Below are 17,107 nucleotides of genomic sequence, written 5' to 3' on the forward strand. Positions count from 1 at the left end.
TACGCTGGGTGCTTTTAACACATCATGATTTGTATCAATACCTGCTCAAAGGAATAAGTTATAACATTAGCACAGCCCAATGCATTTTGCCTCGCTTTCCCTAAGCAAATAAAGGAAGGAGAGAGACCTGGATATGGATCCATCACACAGGAGGGAAGGAATGCCAGAGACTTGATGGCGCTTTCTTGGGAGCAGGTGGAAACTTGGTTTAACTCCAATTCTAATATAAATATGTAATGAGTTATATTGAATACATTCCAGAGGTTATATGCGCCGGCCAGACTCCGGGATTTACAGGAGCAGCAGGGAAATGATAGAGAGAATGGGAAGGAAAGTGATGGACGATGGGGATGATGCTTTGCTTCGTAGCGAATTCCACTTCAGTATCTTCTTCAAAGCCATCATTTTAGGGCATATAATACATCAATAAACAAAAAATAAACAAAATTAAATTGTTAATAGTTTTGATGTCTCCACTTTACGGTGTATCGATTGACCAATGCCAAGTCCCAGCACTCTCTCTCTCTCTCTCTCTCTCGAAATAACTGTATAGCATTGCCCATATGAAATAATAATTTCGATCAAAAAGTCCGTCTGTCGTCGATTTTTTGTCCTCTTCATATATATTTTCTTTCCCAAAGTCTTTTAGTTTAAATTATCTTAGATGCATCGGAAAAGAAGATAAAGAAGAAGTAGAAGAAGAATCAAATCGCTCTCGGCATCCATATTTTCTAGAGATCTTGATCGGTGGATCATGGCTTCCTCTCCTGGAAACCCTAATCTTCTTCAGAACCAAATCCAACAGATTGATGTTCAGAAGCTCTTCAATCCCTCGCCCAATCCTACTTCTTCTCCGTTTCCTTCTCCTTCTGGCAATCTGAATTCCTCCCCATCTTTTCCTGCTCCTAGTCCTATTTCGTCTGCTCCTTATCCCATGCCGTCGTCTTCTTATCCTCCACCTACTGGCCCTTCCTACCCTTTTCACCCCCACTTCCTCCCTTACCCACCATCCCCACTTGACCATTTCCAACAGCACCATCAAAATCAGCACCAGAACCAGCTTCTTCCCAGTAGTGCTCGTTTGATGGCGCTCTTGACGACCCAAAACCCTCCCTCCCCTCAAATTCCAATACTACTCTTGATTTCCCTCAGCTCTCTATGCCCTTTTCTTCTCCATCTCCATCTTCGCCTTCACCCTTGCCTTCACCCTCTTCCGCCGCTTCCAACACCCCTTCCTCAGCACCACCTCCCACCAGGATGCTCAGCACCAAACTTCCCAAGGGACGCCATTTAATCGGTGACCGCGTTGTTTACGACATCGATGTCCGCTTGCAAGGCGAAGTGCAGCCCCAGCTCGAAGTCACCCCCATCACCAAGTACGGCTCCGATCCTGGCCTCGTTCTCGGCCGTCAGATTGCCGTTAATAGATCTTACATATGCTATGGCCTCAAGCTCGGTAATATTCGTGTCCTTAACATAAATACTGCGTTAAGATCTTTGCTTCGAGGTCACACCCAGGTTCGTGTTTCTTCCGCTACCCACTTCTATACTTGTGTTTCTTCGTCTTACATACATGAGATGGGATTTCTTCTTCTTTCTTTCTTTTAAACCAGATTAGAGTGGAGTAGAGTAATTTGGGTCTACTACTGTCACTTTTTATTAGGAGTCATTCGCGCTACTTCAATTTTCATTATTTGCTTTAATGCGATTGCAAGTTATAATTTTCTTGAGTTCGTGGTGTAAGAACTGCCGGGCTTTGGCAACTTACGGAACATCTCAAACTTTTTTGAAGAAATGCTGCACTTTTTTAATCAAATTGTAACTATACATCACAAGTAAACGAATTGAGTGACATTTACTTTCAGATGCTTTCATCACTCTCTTTTGCAACTCACCTTATGTTAGGTACTCATTTCAGTGCTCAAATGTCGAATATGGGTGAAAATTTGATTTTCAATTTCAAATCGTAGTGTTACTTTATTTTTGGTTTACCTGTTTGTATGTGTCTACCAGACTTTTATTTTACCCTATTGCCGAAATTTTGGATCGTAGTTTAATTATATATCATTCCTTCTTTTAACTCATTTTTGTTCAATCTTGCCAAATATGGATCATACTCATATGCAATACCCTGTGTGCGTACTCAAGATTACTCTGTTTTATATTATTAATATTTGTATATATCATGCAGAGAGTAACTGATATGGTTTTCTTTGCCGAGGATGTTCACCTCTTAGCTAGGTAGATCTTTATGCCGATTCTTTATATATCTGTTTCATTTAGTCATTTTGCTAGAAAGATCTGATTTCCATTTGCTGCAGTGCTGGTGTTGATGGACGAGTTTTCATATGGAATATCCATGAGGGCACAGATGAGGAAGACAAACCTCAAATTACTGGCAAAATTGTTATTGCTATCCAAATAGAAATAGATGAGGAATCAGTTCACCCACGAGTGTGTTGGCATCCTCACAAACAAGTAATAATTTTTTTATCATTTATGTTATCAAATAAGTTATCTTCTAATATGCTTCTTATTTTTTGTACATTATGCACTTTTGGCTTATTTTCCTTGTCTGTTAGTTTTATGTCTCTATAGTTTACCAAGAAGAATTGCTTCACAGGAAATTTTGATAGTTGCTATTGGAAATCGTATCCTCAAAATTGACACCATAAAAGTTGGAAGGGGCAAGGTATTTTCAGCAGAGGAACCTCTTAAATGTCCAATTGATGAACTGATTGATGGGATCCAATTGGTTGGTAAACATGATCGTCAAGTTAGTGAATTGTCAATGTGCCAGTGGATGAGCAGCCGCTTAGCTTCAGCATCGATGGATGGGATGGTGTGTGTTCTTTTCCCAATTGACTTTGTGGTCTTCTGGTTTTACCGTTCCTCTTGTTCTGGTGCTTTTGGTGGATATATATACACCACCAAGTTCTTATTATTATTGTTTATTGTTGTTTACTTCTCTTTGACTTATCTTCTGCCACAGGTGAAGGTTTGGGAAGACCGTAAGGCACTACCACTTGCAGTATTCAAACCACATGATGGCAATCCTGTTAATTCTGTGACATTCTTGACTGCTCCTCACCGTCCCGATCACATTGTTCTTATTACAGCGGTATATGCTCCTAATCTTTCTCATTATGTCAAGCACGGTGATTGTCATGCTAGACTCAGGGTGTTTTAAGAATAGATTGTTATGTAGCTTCTTTTGCATTCACTTCTGTTCAGTCTGGTAAAGATTCCTTCCTTTTTTCCTCTTTTTCCAAAACCTTTTCAGGGGCCGCTGAATCGGGAAGTGAAAATATGGGCCTCTGCAGGTGAGGAGGGTTGGTTGTTACCTAGTGATGCTGAATCATGGAAGTGCACTCAAACTTTGGATATAAAGAGTTCTTTTGAACCCAAGATGGAGGATGCATTCTTTAATCAGGTCATAGCATTGCCTCGTGCAGGCCTATTTCTACTTGCAAATGCCAAGAAGAATGCTATATATGCTGTACACGTAGAGTATGGACCTAATCCAGCTGCAACCCGCATGGATTACATTTCTGAGTTTACGGTCACTATGCCTATCTTGAGTCTTACTGGAACCAGTGACAGTCTACCAGATGGAGAACATATTGTCCAGGTCTACTGCGTTCAGACACAAGCAATTCAGCAATATGCACTTCACCTATCTCAGTGCCTGCCACCACCCCTGGAAAATGTGGAGTTGGAGAAATCTGACTCAACTGTTTCCCGCACTTTCAATGCTTTTGATGGTTCGGCTTCTTTCACTGAGATGCCTGCAGTTAATTCACCTCCTATGCCACCTATTCTTTCGAGCAGCTCTGAAATCGGCCTAGTTGCAAGCCGTCCTGCAAACTTGTCTTCTTCTGAGGCTACTAGCAAGCTGGAGGTTGCTGTTTCTGGTCTGGAAACATTGCCAACTGATGTGCCTTCTCACGTTACAGCCGAAAATATCCACACCGCATCACCTCCTCTTCCTTTGAGTCCAAGGTTAACTCGCAAATTATCTGGTATTAGAAGTCCTTTAAATAGCAATGAGCCTAATCGATCTCTCACAGACCATGGAGGTGACCAACCAGCTCCTGAATATTCGTCTGATCGGGGAATGGACTCTGTCAAAGATAACGTGACTGATGTGCCTCCCTCGAATGATAATTCAAGGAAGGGTGACAAAAATGCTGCACAAAGTGATATTCCTATGGTTCCCAATCCTCCTATAGTCTTTAAACAGCCAACACACCTGGTAACTCCATCAGAGTTATTATCTTCTGTTTCTTCATCATCTGAGAACTCCCAAATTAGTCGGGGCGTGAATGTGGTAGAGGCAAAGATTCAAGATGTGAATGTTAAGAATGATGCTGAAAGCATTGAAGTAGAGGTTAAAGTCATCGGTGAGGCAAGAACCAGTCAAAATAATGAATATGACTGTCAGAGAGATTCCCACATTATGGTTGCAGAGAAAAAGGAGAAATCCTTCTATTCCCAGGCATCAGATCTTGGCATTCAGATGGCCAGAGATTGCTCTGTGGGAGCTTATAACACTAAAGAAAGTAGTATTACTAAGGTACCAATCGAACCTCCTAACGCTTGTGTGGAAGAAGTTCAAGGCTTGATGAAGGATATACCTACAAAGGTTGGTGAATCAGAAACTCCAACGGCAGTTTTGCAGTCTCCAACATCAGCAGCTCTGAAAGGCAAAAGACAAAAGGGCAAAAATGCTCAAGCGTCTGGTCCATCTTCCCCTTCTCCAAGTCCTTTTCACTCCACTGATTCATCAAACGAAACAGGTGGCAGTTCAGGTGCACCATCTATGGAAGCCGCTTTGCCCCACTTATTGCCTATGAAGGCAATGCTTGACCAGGTGATTGCTTAAATTTGTGTGTATGTTTTAGTATTAGGTGGACCTATTATGGATGAGCTTAATGCAAAATTGACTAGCATGATATTTTTGGTGGGCTGTTTTTGAAGAGTTTTGCTTAATACAATGTCACTTATTTAATCTCATGCTTTCAGGTGACCAAAATTTATTCATGTGTAGTAGAAATCGTGCAATATTGGTTGGAGTGGATGTTGGCATTTAACTTGTTAACTAGTTTCACCACTTTTTAGAGAAAAACAAAAACTGAAAACCACTCTCCCTCCTGTATCATCTTTGCCTTAAATTGAGCTCCCAATGGCAAGCCTAAATACATCATTGAGTGCCAAGGGCCTTGCAATCTCATGCATTTTGTCCTCTTTCTCATGAGGGATGTCTAAGGATTGAATCCCCATACCCCAACTCCCTTTGTGGAAAATGAGCATCGCTAGGAAAGCCCTTTGTGGAAAATGATCAAGCTATGCTTCATGTGGTGCATATGGAGGGAAAGAAATGAACGAAGTTTTGAATACACTGAAAGGAACATAGAAGACCTCAAGGCTTTCTTTTTTAATAGACTCTACAATTGGATGGTGGCCAATGTCTCTAGCTTTACTTAACAGGATTTCTTGCTCTTTTCTCTTTCTACCCCGGTGTACTTCGATTATGCCTTCCTTCCCTTTTTATCATTAACAAAATTATCTTACTTATTAAAGAGCAAGCTAGTAACAACCTAGTTGTACGTGGCCCATATAGGGTGGATCTATGGAAATACATAAGGAAAAATTGGGAGTTCTTCTGGAGACATACACATATTGTAGTGGGTGATGGCTCTCACGTCAGATTTTGGTATGACAACTGGTGTGGTGAAAGAAGTCTTCAAGACACTTTCCCTGCCATATTTGGGCTTGCACGAGTGAAAGATGCAGCGATAGCGGACCACTTACTTTTTTCTAGTGCTCCCCTCAATGGAATGTTGATTTCATTAGGGCAGCTCAAGATTGGGATTTGGAGGAGATCACAGAGTTCTATGCGGCACTGTATTTTGTACGTATGACTGAGGGTACCATGAATTGGAGGATTTGGAGCCCTTCCACGAAAGGTAAATTCACTGTCTGATCACTCCACAGAGTTTTAACGAGTCCAGGCATACATTCATTTCCATGGAAGAGCATTTGGCAGATGAAAGCTCCTTCCAAAGCCGCCTTTTTCGTTTGGACAACAGCATTGGGCAAAATTCTCACCATAGATAATTTGAGGAAACATCGGTTAATGTTGTTGGACTGCTGTTACATGTGTAAGAAAGAGTGTGAATCAGTAGACCTTCTATTTCTACATTGTGAGGTGGCAAAGACCTTGTAGGACTATTTTTTTACAGGACTTGGTGTATCGTGGGTCATGCCTTTTAGATTGGTGGATTTTCTAGCTAGTTGGAGAGGTCTCCGAGGGAATTCACAAGTCGCAGCAATCTGGAAAATGGTCCCTATTTGCATGTGTTGGTGTATATGGCGGGAACGAAATGATAGAAGCTTCAAAAACTGCGAGAAGACAATGGAGGAGTGGAAAGTCTTTTTCTTTAAACCATTGTTCTCATGGGTTGGGGCCATTGTTTGTAACGGACTAAGTGTCTGTGACTTTTTACTATCAGTTGTAAACTCTAGTTAGGTATTTCTCATGTATACTCCCTGTATACTTGGGTTTTGCCTACTTTTATGAATAAAATACTTTGATTACCGATAAAAATAAAAAAATAAAGAACAAGCTAGTTTCACCATTGCATTTGTCTTTAGGCATAAATTTTTGTTTAAATGTTAGTATTATAGCCTTGCACAAGTTGTTCTGGTTCATTGACAACAAATGCCAGATTGCTTCATACATTGTGACTATTATAGCCTGAAAAACAATTTCCTATCATGCAAACTGCAGACAGGTCCTTTACTTCCACTTCTTGATATTTATGATGTTGCGGTGTTTTTCTGTTAATGATGACATCATAAATAATGTTTAAAAACAGCTCCCCTCTCCATATCTTTTTCTGCTGTCTAAATATTCAGATTGAGTTTGTCTTCTATAGACAGGTACTCCTAATGGTGTATATACTTTTGAACTGATGGCTTTGTCGTGTTTTTCAGTTGATAAACACACAAAAAGAAATGCAGAAGCAGATGAATGTGATAGTTTCTGGTTCAGTTATCAAAGAAGGTAAAAGACTAGAGGGATCCTTGGGCCGGAGCATGGAGAAAGTTGTCAAGGCTAACACTGATGCTCTGTGGGCTCGTTTCCAAGAGGAAAACACAAAGCAGGAGAAGTTAGAACAAGACCGTTTGCAGCAGATAACAAACTTGATGACGAATAATATGAACAAGGACTTGCCAGCCATGCTCGAGAAAACTCTAAAGAAGGAAATAGCTTTGGTTGGACCAGCTGTAGCGCGTGCAATTACTCCAGTTATGGAGAAAACCATTTCATCAGCTGTTATGGATTCATTCCAGGTAATAATGTTAGACTTGCCAAAGTTTGAGTGTGCATTTGGGTGTCTTCTTGGCATTTAACAGATCAGTTCTCCTCTGTTTTCATTTCCCTTTTTGGAGGAATCCACCTTTTTTATCCAAGCCATTTTTTAGGCAATGTAGTGATTTCAATATATAAGATAGATTTGCTCCTTCAAATGTTTGATGCAACACAACATGGGCCCTTAATAATCATAGGTTGCTGTATGACAGCTTAATTTTTCTGCAACATGGATGTGTCTGAATAAGCTTCATATTGTGTACCATGCAGAAAGGAGTGGGAGAAAAGGCAGTGAACCAACTAGAGAAGTCGGTTAGTACAAAACTCGAAGGTACAGTGTCTAGGCAAATTCAAGCACAGTTTCAAACTTCAGGGAAGCAAATTCTTCAGGTAATTGCAAGTTTAACATAGATCAATGGTATCTATAATAACTATCTTGTGAACTCATTCTTCTTTGCCTCAACCGTCTTATATACCTTCCTCTAAGATGTGTGAATATCTCATCTTTTGATTGAATTATGCTTTTGTCAATTTCAATGAAATGGATACTCACATGTAGGAAAAGCTAGAAACACTGAATAAGGTTTTGTGATGATTATAGTAGCTTAACCTAATTTTATGGTTCTGAAATAATGTAATCTTTTGTATGCTAGATATTAAATCATAAAACTAATGAAGTCTTTTTACTTAAAAAAAAAATGAAAAAATACCCGAAATTAACCTATTTAAAACTCTATACAATTTTTGAAGCATGTATTAGACATGGGAGTCTATGCAGCGTCCAATATGACTGCTCGAGGGAATCAATTTATTTCTTTGAAAGAAATGTAAGGATCTAACACTGATACGTTCTCTAAGGATACATATCTTGACTAGTCGTGCCAAAAGTGAGGATCCATTCACTTGGCTTTCTACCTTCCATGGCATCTTCCATTGTCCTGACTTGTTGGACTTGCCATTCACATTGAAGTTGCACTCAATCTGCCTAAATGCAGATGTTTCATCGAGATGGTCCATGGATCCTACCACTCGGCACACCATGGTTTTGGATTAGTAGATAGACCACTTGGCTTCCTAAGCTTTTCAGATGATATGAAGCCTTTGAAATATTACCTTCACTATCACCGGATTTCAGTTTTCAAGTCACCTCTGTCTCCATTGAATCACACCTCCTAATTCTAATTGTATTAGCTCTCACTCATGTAATTAACAGGGTGTTTGTATATATATACAGATTCATAGGTGTATCCAGTAGCTTTAAAATGATTAATTTAGGAGGATTTATAAAAGCCTTGCTTTTCATTATTAGTAGTGTATTTTGGGTTGACTGAAATAATCTCCCCCTCACGCCACCCCCCACCCCCCAAAAGAAAAGAAAACCTGCCTTAGTTTGGTTTTTTCTAACTTGGTGACATTAATGGCCATGTGCCCTTCTTTGGTGTGAATGTGGATTCAGGTGGTGTCATTGTTACTGATCATAATATTGGCATATATGCTGCAGGATACATTAAGGTCTAGTCTCGAAGCTGCAATCATTCCTGCATTTGAGATGTCATGCAAAGCTATGTTTGAGCAAGTTGATGTCACATTCCAGAAAGGGCTTAGTAAACATACAACTGCTGCTCAGCAGCAGTTTGAGGCCACACTTTCTCCACTTGCTATTGCTTTAAGGGTAAGTGTAGCTTAACATGATAGTTTAGTAGGAAAGATTTGTTCCTTCTTTAATACATAGTTCTTTTTATCACCATTGACAAATATCACATTGAGAAGGGAACCATTTTTACATGTCTCTCTTGCAAGTTATGCTGAATAAATATTATATTTCTCGTTGTGTATTTATCGGACTTGAAACAACTATTTTGCATCTTAAACAATGTCTTAGTAGCACCTAATCTTCATCTTTTTTTTTTTTTTTTTTTTTTTTTTTATAGGTAGAACCTAATCTTCATCTTTCGTGTGAATCATTTGGTAAAAAATGCAATGTGTTGAAAAGTAATGTGCATGATGCAAGTAAAAACTAAAACCATATAGTCTATATGCTAGATAGTTTTCAAGCCATGGAGCTTTGCTTTTATGAAGCCATGTCATCAAATAACCCACTATATTATTATTAAATGACAATTAGTTGTATAATGTGACATCATTAAGTTAAGCACATAAAATATAAATATATATATACAATTAAATTACTAATTTTATTTACAATTAAAATTATTAGATGAAAATAATATATTTAATCAAATTATTAATTTTCATTCAAGATTAGTCTTCTTTCGGATTTGCTAATGCGTGCCTTTTTGTTTTCTCAACTTGTCTTTTTATTTTGGCGCACTATATAAATAAGTTATGATCCATCTCTTCACTTAAGTAGAGTTTGTGAGGTTTTCCATGCTTAACATAGCAAACAAATGAGAGTATGGGGATAAAAGATCAAACTTTTCAGCCGTAATTTTAGAGATCAAAATGCTAACAGTGACACTCTTTGAAAGATTCTATTTATTGTATAATGCCTGTAGGTATACTTAGTTACATAGAGTATTTTTCATATAATGAATTTAGCTATTCCTATGCGATACGTCATACCAATGATGAGGGTAGATGGTATATGGGATCCTACATTGCTTGGGAGGGAAACTTTCTTGTTCTTTATAATAATTCCAATAGGGCTCCTATTGTACCATTGACTAGTCCTTTTGGAGTATAGGCCTAGATGTGGCTTGGGTCTTTCCTTGAGACGTTACATTCTGCACATCATGCAAGTTTATGTTAGCTTGTATAATAAATATTCATTATGAAAATTATCATGCAATGAAAGCTAGTCTTGGAATCGACTGTTTGAGAAGCCCTTCATTACTGAACTTTTTCATTGTCATTGGTGGGCTTCTATAAATATTAAATTCGTTGCAGTGGAAAACTTTTGATCTAGTTCACGTACATCATATGTATAGTCTGTTTCTTCTTTAATAGGATTTGCACATTTTTGTCATTTAAGTAACTATGTTAATTTCAGTACTGTACTTTTTTGGTGATATATCGTATTGTGTTATTGTGGATAGTTATAATATTTTATGTTACTACTATGTAAATTCTACCTGGTAACAGGACTAGAACCATGGGCTTGTAAGTTTTTGGGCATTTATGTATGCTTTAACTGTCTCATTTTCTTGTAAAACTGTGTACTGATCATCTAATGCTGTGTACGGAATAAAAGGATTCAATTACTTCAGCATCGGCAATCACTCAAACATTGAGCGGAGAATTGGCTGATGGCCAACGTCAGCTGTTAGCCATTGCAGCTTCAGGTGCTAATTCGAAAGCAGTAAATCCTTTGGTAACACAGTTGAGCAATGGACCATTGGCAGGTCTTCTCGAGATGGTACATGCATATAACCTTCCTTCTGAGTCTGCCATTGTATCCTTTCTTCTTTTGGGTTTACTGACATTTGATGGTCATGTCTGTGTAGGCTGAGGCACCTTTGGATCCAACTAAAGAACTATCTAGATTGATAGTTGAGGGCAAATTTGAGGAAGCATTCACTGGAGCCCTGCACAGAAGGGATGTCTCAATAGTTTCATGGTTATGTTCTCAGGTATTCCTGCTCTGCACGCTGACATATTATCAATTTTGTTCCTAATCCATGTATTGCTATTGGAGGATCAGAGGTGCTGCATATAGAGTACGCAATTCACTCTATAAGATGCTCTTGTCAAGTCTGTCAGGACCGTGACATATTTTAATTGACTATTGTTGATATTTGCAATATGGGACAATATTCCTCCCCAAAGACCAACATTCATGTAAAATGTGTCTTGTGTGAGGAATTGAGATGAATGATCACTGTACAGCTAAGCATTTTTTTTATAAGAAAATTTATTGATCCTCATAGTAGGCATAGCCCAAGTATACAGGTAGTATACAAGAGAGAAACACCTACTTACAATCCACGAGCTATAAAAAGCAGCTTATAGATCATTAAACTTAACCCCCTCCAATAGCCTTAGCCCAAAGTATGAAAAAATAAATCTCTAATCCCCCAACGAACGTTCTCTATTTTTAAAACAACGTCCATTCCTCTCATTCCATAAGCACCACATAAGACATAATGGCACAATCTTCCAAACAATCGCTATTTAACGATTACCCTGAATTCCACTCCAACAAGCCAAAATATCCACCACCCTCCTAGGCATCACCCATGCAATATCCAACCTAACAAAGATCTTGTCCCATAAAGCCTTCACCACATCACAATGGAGAAGAAGATGATCCACCGATTCTCCATTCCTCTTACACATAAAGCACCAATCCATAATAAAAATATCATGCACTCTCAACTTATCAATAGTCAAAATTTTCCCATAAGGGGCCAACCAACCTGTATATGGTTAAAAATAGTCTGAATTTGTGTGTCGCTGGCATATGTATGAATGCTCAAGGACCTGGGGTGGATGAGGAACTTGATTAGTTATGTCTATCTGCTTGCAAGTCCACTTGATAATCGAACTATAGTTCCGGTATCTTGCTTATATTTGAACGATTTGTGTTGTGTACACTTCATTACTGGCTCTAATTACGCATATCTCTTCATTTACGTCTATCTGCTTGCAAGTCCACTTGATAATCCAACTATAGTTCCGGTATCTTGCTTATATTTGAACGATTTGTGTTGTGTACACTTCATTACTGGCTCTAATTACGCATATCTCTTCATTTACGTTCCCCCCACCCCCAAGGTTGATTTACAGAGAATTTTGTCGACGGTGCCACTTCCTCTAAGCCAAGGAGTTCTGCTAGCTCTTCTCCAGCAACTGGCTTATGATATTAGCAAGGAAATACCCAGAAAGCTGGCATGGATGACAGACGTAGCTGTTGCCATAGACCCACAAGATCCAACGATTGCAGTGCATGTGCATCCCATTTTCGAGCAGGTATATCAGATACTGGGTCATCAACGGAACCTACCAACTACCTCTGCTTCTGAAGCAAGCAGCATCCGCCTTCTTATGCACGTCATCAACTCTGTGTTAATGAGCTGTAAATGATCCTCCCCACCTTATCTTTGTAATCATTCTGAAGTTGTAAGTGGATAATTGGGTTGTACAGAAATGTAGGAAGGTCCAGGATAGAAAGTATAGATTATGTAATGATTGGTATTTTGATTATCTGTGTGAAATAGATCTTGTATAAATGCTTGCAGCTCTTTTTTGCACTTTTGAAGAACATCACATGAGGGATTGCATTTGTTTTTATTCCCCTTTCTTGGTGGGGGGCTTTATACCTTTTGTTTTAACCTTAAACCTCAGGGAAAAGTTTGTTCCTTTTGGATAGCAAATGATATCCGGTTGAGCAGAAGTTTTCCTTCATGATTTAGTACATATTATATTCTCGGACAGAAGTGGAATACTTATGTCATCTACTAGCAATGCCTAAACAAGGTAAAGGCCATCCTGAAGTCCTAAGCTGCACTGATTCTACAACTCTTTGGCTCCTAGTTTTTCGAAAGATCTAATAAATTATGCCTCAGAACCAGAAATGGGGATGAGTTGGAAATGATGCAAAAGCAACATGATCACATTGTTCATCTGCAATTTTTTGATACATTCGCATTTGTTGATTCACCAGCACTGATCAGTTTCCCAGCTCCTGGTGGGACTAGGGAATCCTGTCATGTACCTATATGGACATGAATGAGCGATATTTATAGCACCGATAGTCAAATCGTATCGAGCTCGGGCTACGGGATCAGATAGCGTTGTATAGGCATTGTGAATCTCAATGAAATCCCGAGCATCGCGATCGGCGCTGGAACCGACGACGGCGTCTGGATGGTACTGCTTGGCCAAATTACGGTATGCAGCTTTGATCTCGGTTTGCGAAGCGGTTTCCTTCACTCGGAGTAGTTGGTAAAACGTGCCATTCAATGCGAGTGATGATTTCATTGTCCTCACCGAACCATCTACCCTTTCGGTTGCAGTGGCAGCACATAGCGGGATGGTCCTGCGTTGGGTTTTGACACAAGCATGTCTAGGCAACATTGGTAGCGGATTCTTACTATTTGGATGAAAAATATTGGACCCAAATGAGGATTTTGGAGGGGGAAGGCTGGTATATCCTGGCATTTCTGCTCTGATCAGGTATTGCGTTACTGGAGTAGAAACTGGAAAGTGGAGACTAGAGCGTAGAAAGTTGATAAGGAATCTGAGGCCGCTTAAGAAAGAAGCTCGTGGGTTTGCTTTTTGGACACTGAAAACTTCACTTTTGCAAGTTTATAAAGAAGAACGATGAGGAGAATAGATAGGAATGGTGATGCAGTGGGCGCCTACCATTTTGCTTTTGAGCAGTTTAGGTTTTCAGCACACTGTTGGGTTAAATGGTGGGCAGGTGTTTTCTGTACAGAGTAGTTTTTATTATTATATTCATTCTTTTAATATTTTTTACTCTTTATTTTCTAATGTTAGAAAATATTCCCATATTTAACACAAGAGACTCACGTGAATCGTGATTGCGCCGTATTTAGCATTTCAGTTTCCAGAAGAAGACGACCCAGATCATGAACAATCTGTACAATGCAATCCTGAGGGGCGCGATCCGTCTTAGAGTTTCACGGTTTGGCGCGTGTGCAACAACTCCAGCTACCTTGATCGATTCCGAGGTTTCCGAGGGAGATTGCTGTGCTTCTGATTGTGGCATCATCGTCCAAGACAAGGACCTTCTCCGCAAGAGCAAGACCCACAATTCCCCTACGGGGCTTCTTGTGCTTGATCTAATCGACCGTGGATCCCTCGAACCAGACCGTACTTTGTACAATAAGTTGTTGAAGAGATGCACCCAATTGGGAATGGTTAAAGAAGGAAAAGCTGTGTACTTCCATATTCTCCGTTCGGAGTTCAGTGATGACCTCGTTATTCTTAACTCCGTTCTCAACATGTATGCTAAGTTTGGTGCTTTGGACGATGCTCGTAAACTGTTCGGAGAAATGCCTTGTAAAGACGTGGTCTCTTGGACTGCCTTGATTGCTGGTTACTCTCAGAACGATCGCGCTGAGGATGCCCTTATTTTGTTCCCTCAAATGCTCCAACTTGGGTTTCAGCCCAATCAGTTCACTTTGTCTAGCCTGTTAAAGGCTTCCGGGGCTGGGCCTGACGACAAGCATGGCCGGCAACTCCACGCCTTTTCTTTTAAGTGTGGTTATGATTCCAATGTTTATGTGGGCAGTTCTCTTGTGGACATGTATGCTAGGTTTGGTCTTCTGGATGAAGCACAGTTGATCTTTGACGAATTGGAAAGCAAGAACGAGGTGTCTTGGAATGCTTTGATTGCCGGGCATGCTAGGAAGGGTCAAGGAGAGCATGCTCTGAGTCTGTTCCGAGAGATGCAGAGAGAAGATCTTAGACCGACCCAGTTTACCTATTCTAGTGTTTTTAGCGCTTGTGCAAGTTCTGGGTCTCTGGAGCAAGGCAAATGGGTTCATGCACATATGACAAAATCGGGGGTTAAGCTTGTTGCTTTTGTGGGAAACACTCTTCTTGACATGTACTCGAAATCAGGGAGCATTGAGGATGCAACAAAGGTTTTTGATAGATTGGGGAAACGAGACCTGGTTTCTTGGAATTCAATGCTGAAGGGATATGCACGACATGGGCTTGGGAAGGAAACTTTGCAACGTTTTGAAGAAATGCTCAGGATTCCGATTCAACCTAATGATGTAACCTTCCTTTGTGTCCTTCATGCGTGTAGCCATGCTGGGCTTTTGGATGAAGGACATTATTATTTTGAACTGATGAAGAAGTACATGATAGAACCGCATGTTGCTCATTATGTAACAATTGTTGATCTTCTTGGTCGAGCAGGTCTTCTCGATCGAGCCTTGAAGTTCATAAGTGAGATGCCCATTGAACCCACAGCGGCAGTCTGGAAGGCCTTGCTTGGTGCTTGTAGGATGCATAAGAATATGGATTTAGGTGCTTATGCTGCTGAACGTGTTTTTGAGCTCGACCCGTATGATTCGGGGCCCCACGTCTTGCTCTCTAATATCTATGCCACTGCTGGAAGATGGGATGACGTCATGAAAGTGAGAAAAATGATGAAAGAGAGTGGAGTGAAGAAGCAACCTGCTTGTAGTTGGGTGGAGATCGAGAATACAATCCATTTGTTTGTGTCAAATGACGATGCCCACCTGCAAAGAGACGAGATCCGCAGGAAATGGGAGGAGATCCTTGGGAAGATCAAGGAGATTGGATATGTCCCGGACACTAGCCATGTGTTGTTGTTTGTGGATGAGGACGAGAAGGAAGAAAAGTTGCAGTGCCATAGTGAGAAGCTTGCTCTAGCATTTGCCCTTCTCAAGACACCTCCCGGGTCGACCATACGAATCAAGAAGAACATCAGAGTTTGTGGTGATTGCCATTCTGCAATCAAGTTTGCATCCAAGGTGGTGGATAGAGAAATCATCGTGAGGGATACCAATCGATTTCATCGCTTCAGTGATGGCTCATGCTCTTGTGGGGACTACTGGTAGTGCTTACTACTTAATCACCCACAAAGTCTCAAAATCCGGTTTTTGTATGGATGATGATAAGTCACCATGTTCGAGATTTTCAGGGTTTAAGTTGGCATGGCAATGAGTTATGCATGAACCTCCAATGTTTGCTATGATATATGGTTTTCAGAGTTTGTGTTGGGAAGAGAAATTATGTTGGCCTTTGATGGGTAGTTAATTTGTGATGGCCGAGGAACTTTTGGAAGATGGCTAAAGCGAGAGAAGGTAGCCAAGGCTCTTAATTCTTATCCAGGAGCAACCATCAATTATTTCCATATTGGCATGACTAATCCCATAAGGTTATTGTATATGCTTCTGCAGTCTGAGACAGAAGCCCCGGAAGATCCTCCTGAGGTTGTCTTTTTGGAATGAAATTATTTCTTGCATCAGAATGGTTGAATTCAAACCTATGTTACAGCAACATTATGCAGGAGCTACTACATTTCATACGTACAGTTGAGGTAATCAGAACCAAGGTGGACTATACAATGCAGCACATTGACAATGATGAGAGCAAAATCTGCGTGAAGGTTTGGGCAGAAACCATCACGCATATGGTTTTTCTGAGCAGAAAAAGCAAAAGGGAAGAGACCGGAGATTGGAACTCTCTACCTATACGTAACAATGATAACAACCCGATCAACCGGAACATCTGTTTAGAAAGTCCTGACGGATCTGCAAATAGCCCGCATATATGGTTGGCTCGAAACTATCTCGCGTATATGGTTTTTCTGAGCAGAAAGGCAAAAGGGAAGAGATCGGAGGTTGTACTTTGTAGCTCTCTACTATTACGTAACCATGATAACAACCTCATCCACCGGAACATCTGTTTAGACAGTCTAGAGGGATCTGTACGTGGCTGGCTCTGTCAATTAAATAATAACTGATCTTTCTTGAAATCAGTTGTAAAGTACGAACGAATGTCAGAGCATACACCATAGATTGTAGAGTTTTATATATAGGCTTGTGCATCCTAAGACAAGGAAAACGCTGTCATGGATGTTGCCCCAAAACGCACCATGTTGAAATATTGAAAATTATTGGCATTTTGGACTTTTTATTCGATATTAAGATGTGACCCAACATATGAAATCCTTTTTCTTTTCTTTTTCCTTTTAACTTTTTATTCACGGGATGACATTGTTACTCGTACGTTAGGCTGCTTTGAGATGACGTGGGGAAAGAAGAG

At 40.1% G+C, this 17,107-nt stretch overlaps 3 protein-coding genes across 6 annotated transcripts; 2 read left to right on the forward strand and 1 right to left on the reverse strand.

Annotated features, from left to right (window-relative positions):
* The first annotated feature begins 537 nt into the window (after positions 1-537).
* On the forward strand, positions 538-12,628 carry LOC121265026 (enhancer of mRNA-decapping protein 4-like). Its single transcript, XM_041168458.1, has 12 exons — positions 538-1,518; positions 2,192-2,241; positions 2,322-2,478; positions 2,624-2,842; positions 2,993-3,121; positions 3,284-4,873; positions 7,000-7,359; positions 7,649-7,768; positions 8,880-9,050; positions 10,590-10,754; positions 10,843-10,968; positions 12,113-12,628. Exons 1-12 carry the CDS (start codon positions 1,159-1,161, stop codon positions 12,419-12,421), a joined length of 3,756 nt encoding a protein of 1,251 aa, XP_041024392.1. The 5' UTR covers positions 538-1,158; the 3' UTR covers positions 12,422-12,628.
* Positions 12,629-12,994: 366 nt separating this feature from the next.
* LOC121265662 (chaperone protein dnaJ 11, chloroplastic-like) lies at positions 12,995-13,498 on the reverse strand. The gene has a single exon (XM_041169350.1). It carries the CDS (start codon positions 13,496-13,498, stop codon positions 12,995-12,997), a length of 504 nt encoding a protein of 167 aa, XP_041025284.1.
* A 120-nt stretch (positions 13,499-13,618) lies between these two features.
* Positions 13,619-16,983, forward strand: LOC121265027 (pentatricopeptide repeat-containing protein At3g24000, mitochondrial). 4 transcript variants are annotated; one of them, XM_041168460.1, is made up of 2 exons: positions 13,619-13,752; positions 13,897-16,983. In XM_041168460.1, the coding sequence occupies exons 1-2, from the start codon at positions 13,750-13,752 to the stop codon at positions 15,895-15,897; spliced, it is 2,004 nt and encodes a 667-aa protein (XP_041024394.1). In that variant the 5' UTR covers positions 13,619-13,749; the 3' UTR covers positions 15,898-16,983. The 4 variants fall into 4 exon arrangements, with proteins under 4 accessions (XP_041024394.1, XP_041024395.1, XP_041024393.1 ...); XM_041168461.1 differs by having other exon boundaries at positions 13,625-13,752; positions 13,838-16,983; XM_041168459.1 differs by having other exon boundaries at positions 13,637-13,760.
* Positions 16,984-17,107: the final 124 nt, after the last annotated feature.

Source organism: Juglans microcarpa x Juglans regia, chromosome 5D (assembly GCF_004785595.1).
Source record: "Juglans microcarpa x Juglans regia isolate MS1-56 chromosome 5D, Jm3101_v1.0, whole genome shotgun sequence".
Taxonomy (NCBI): Eukaryota; Viridiplantae; Streptophyta; class Magnoliopsida; order Fagales; family Juglandaceae; genus Juglans; species Juglans microcarpa x Juglans regia.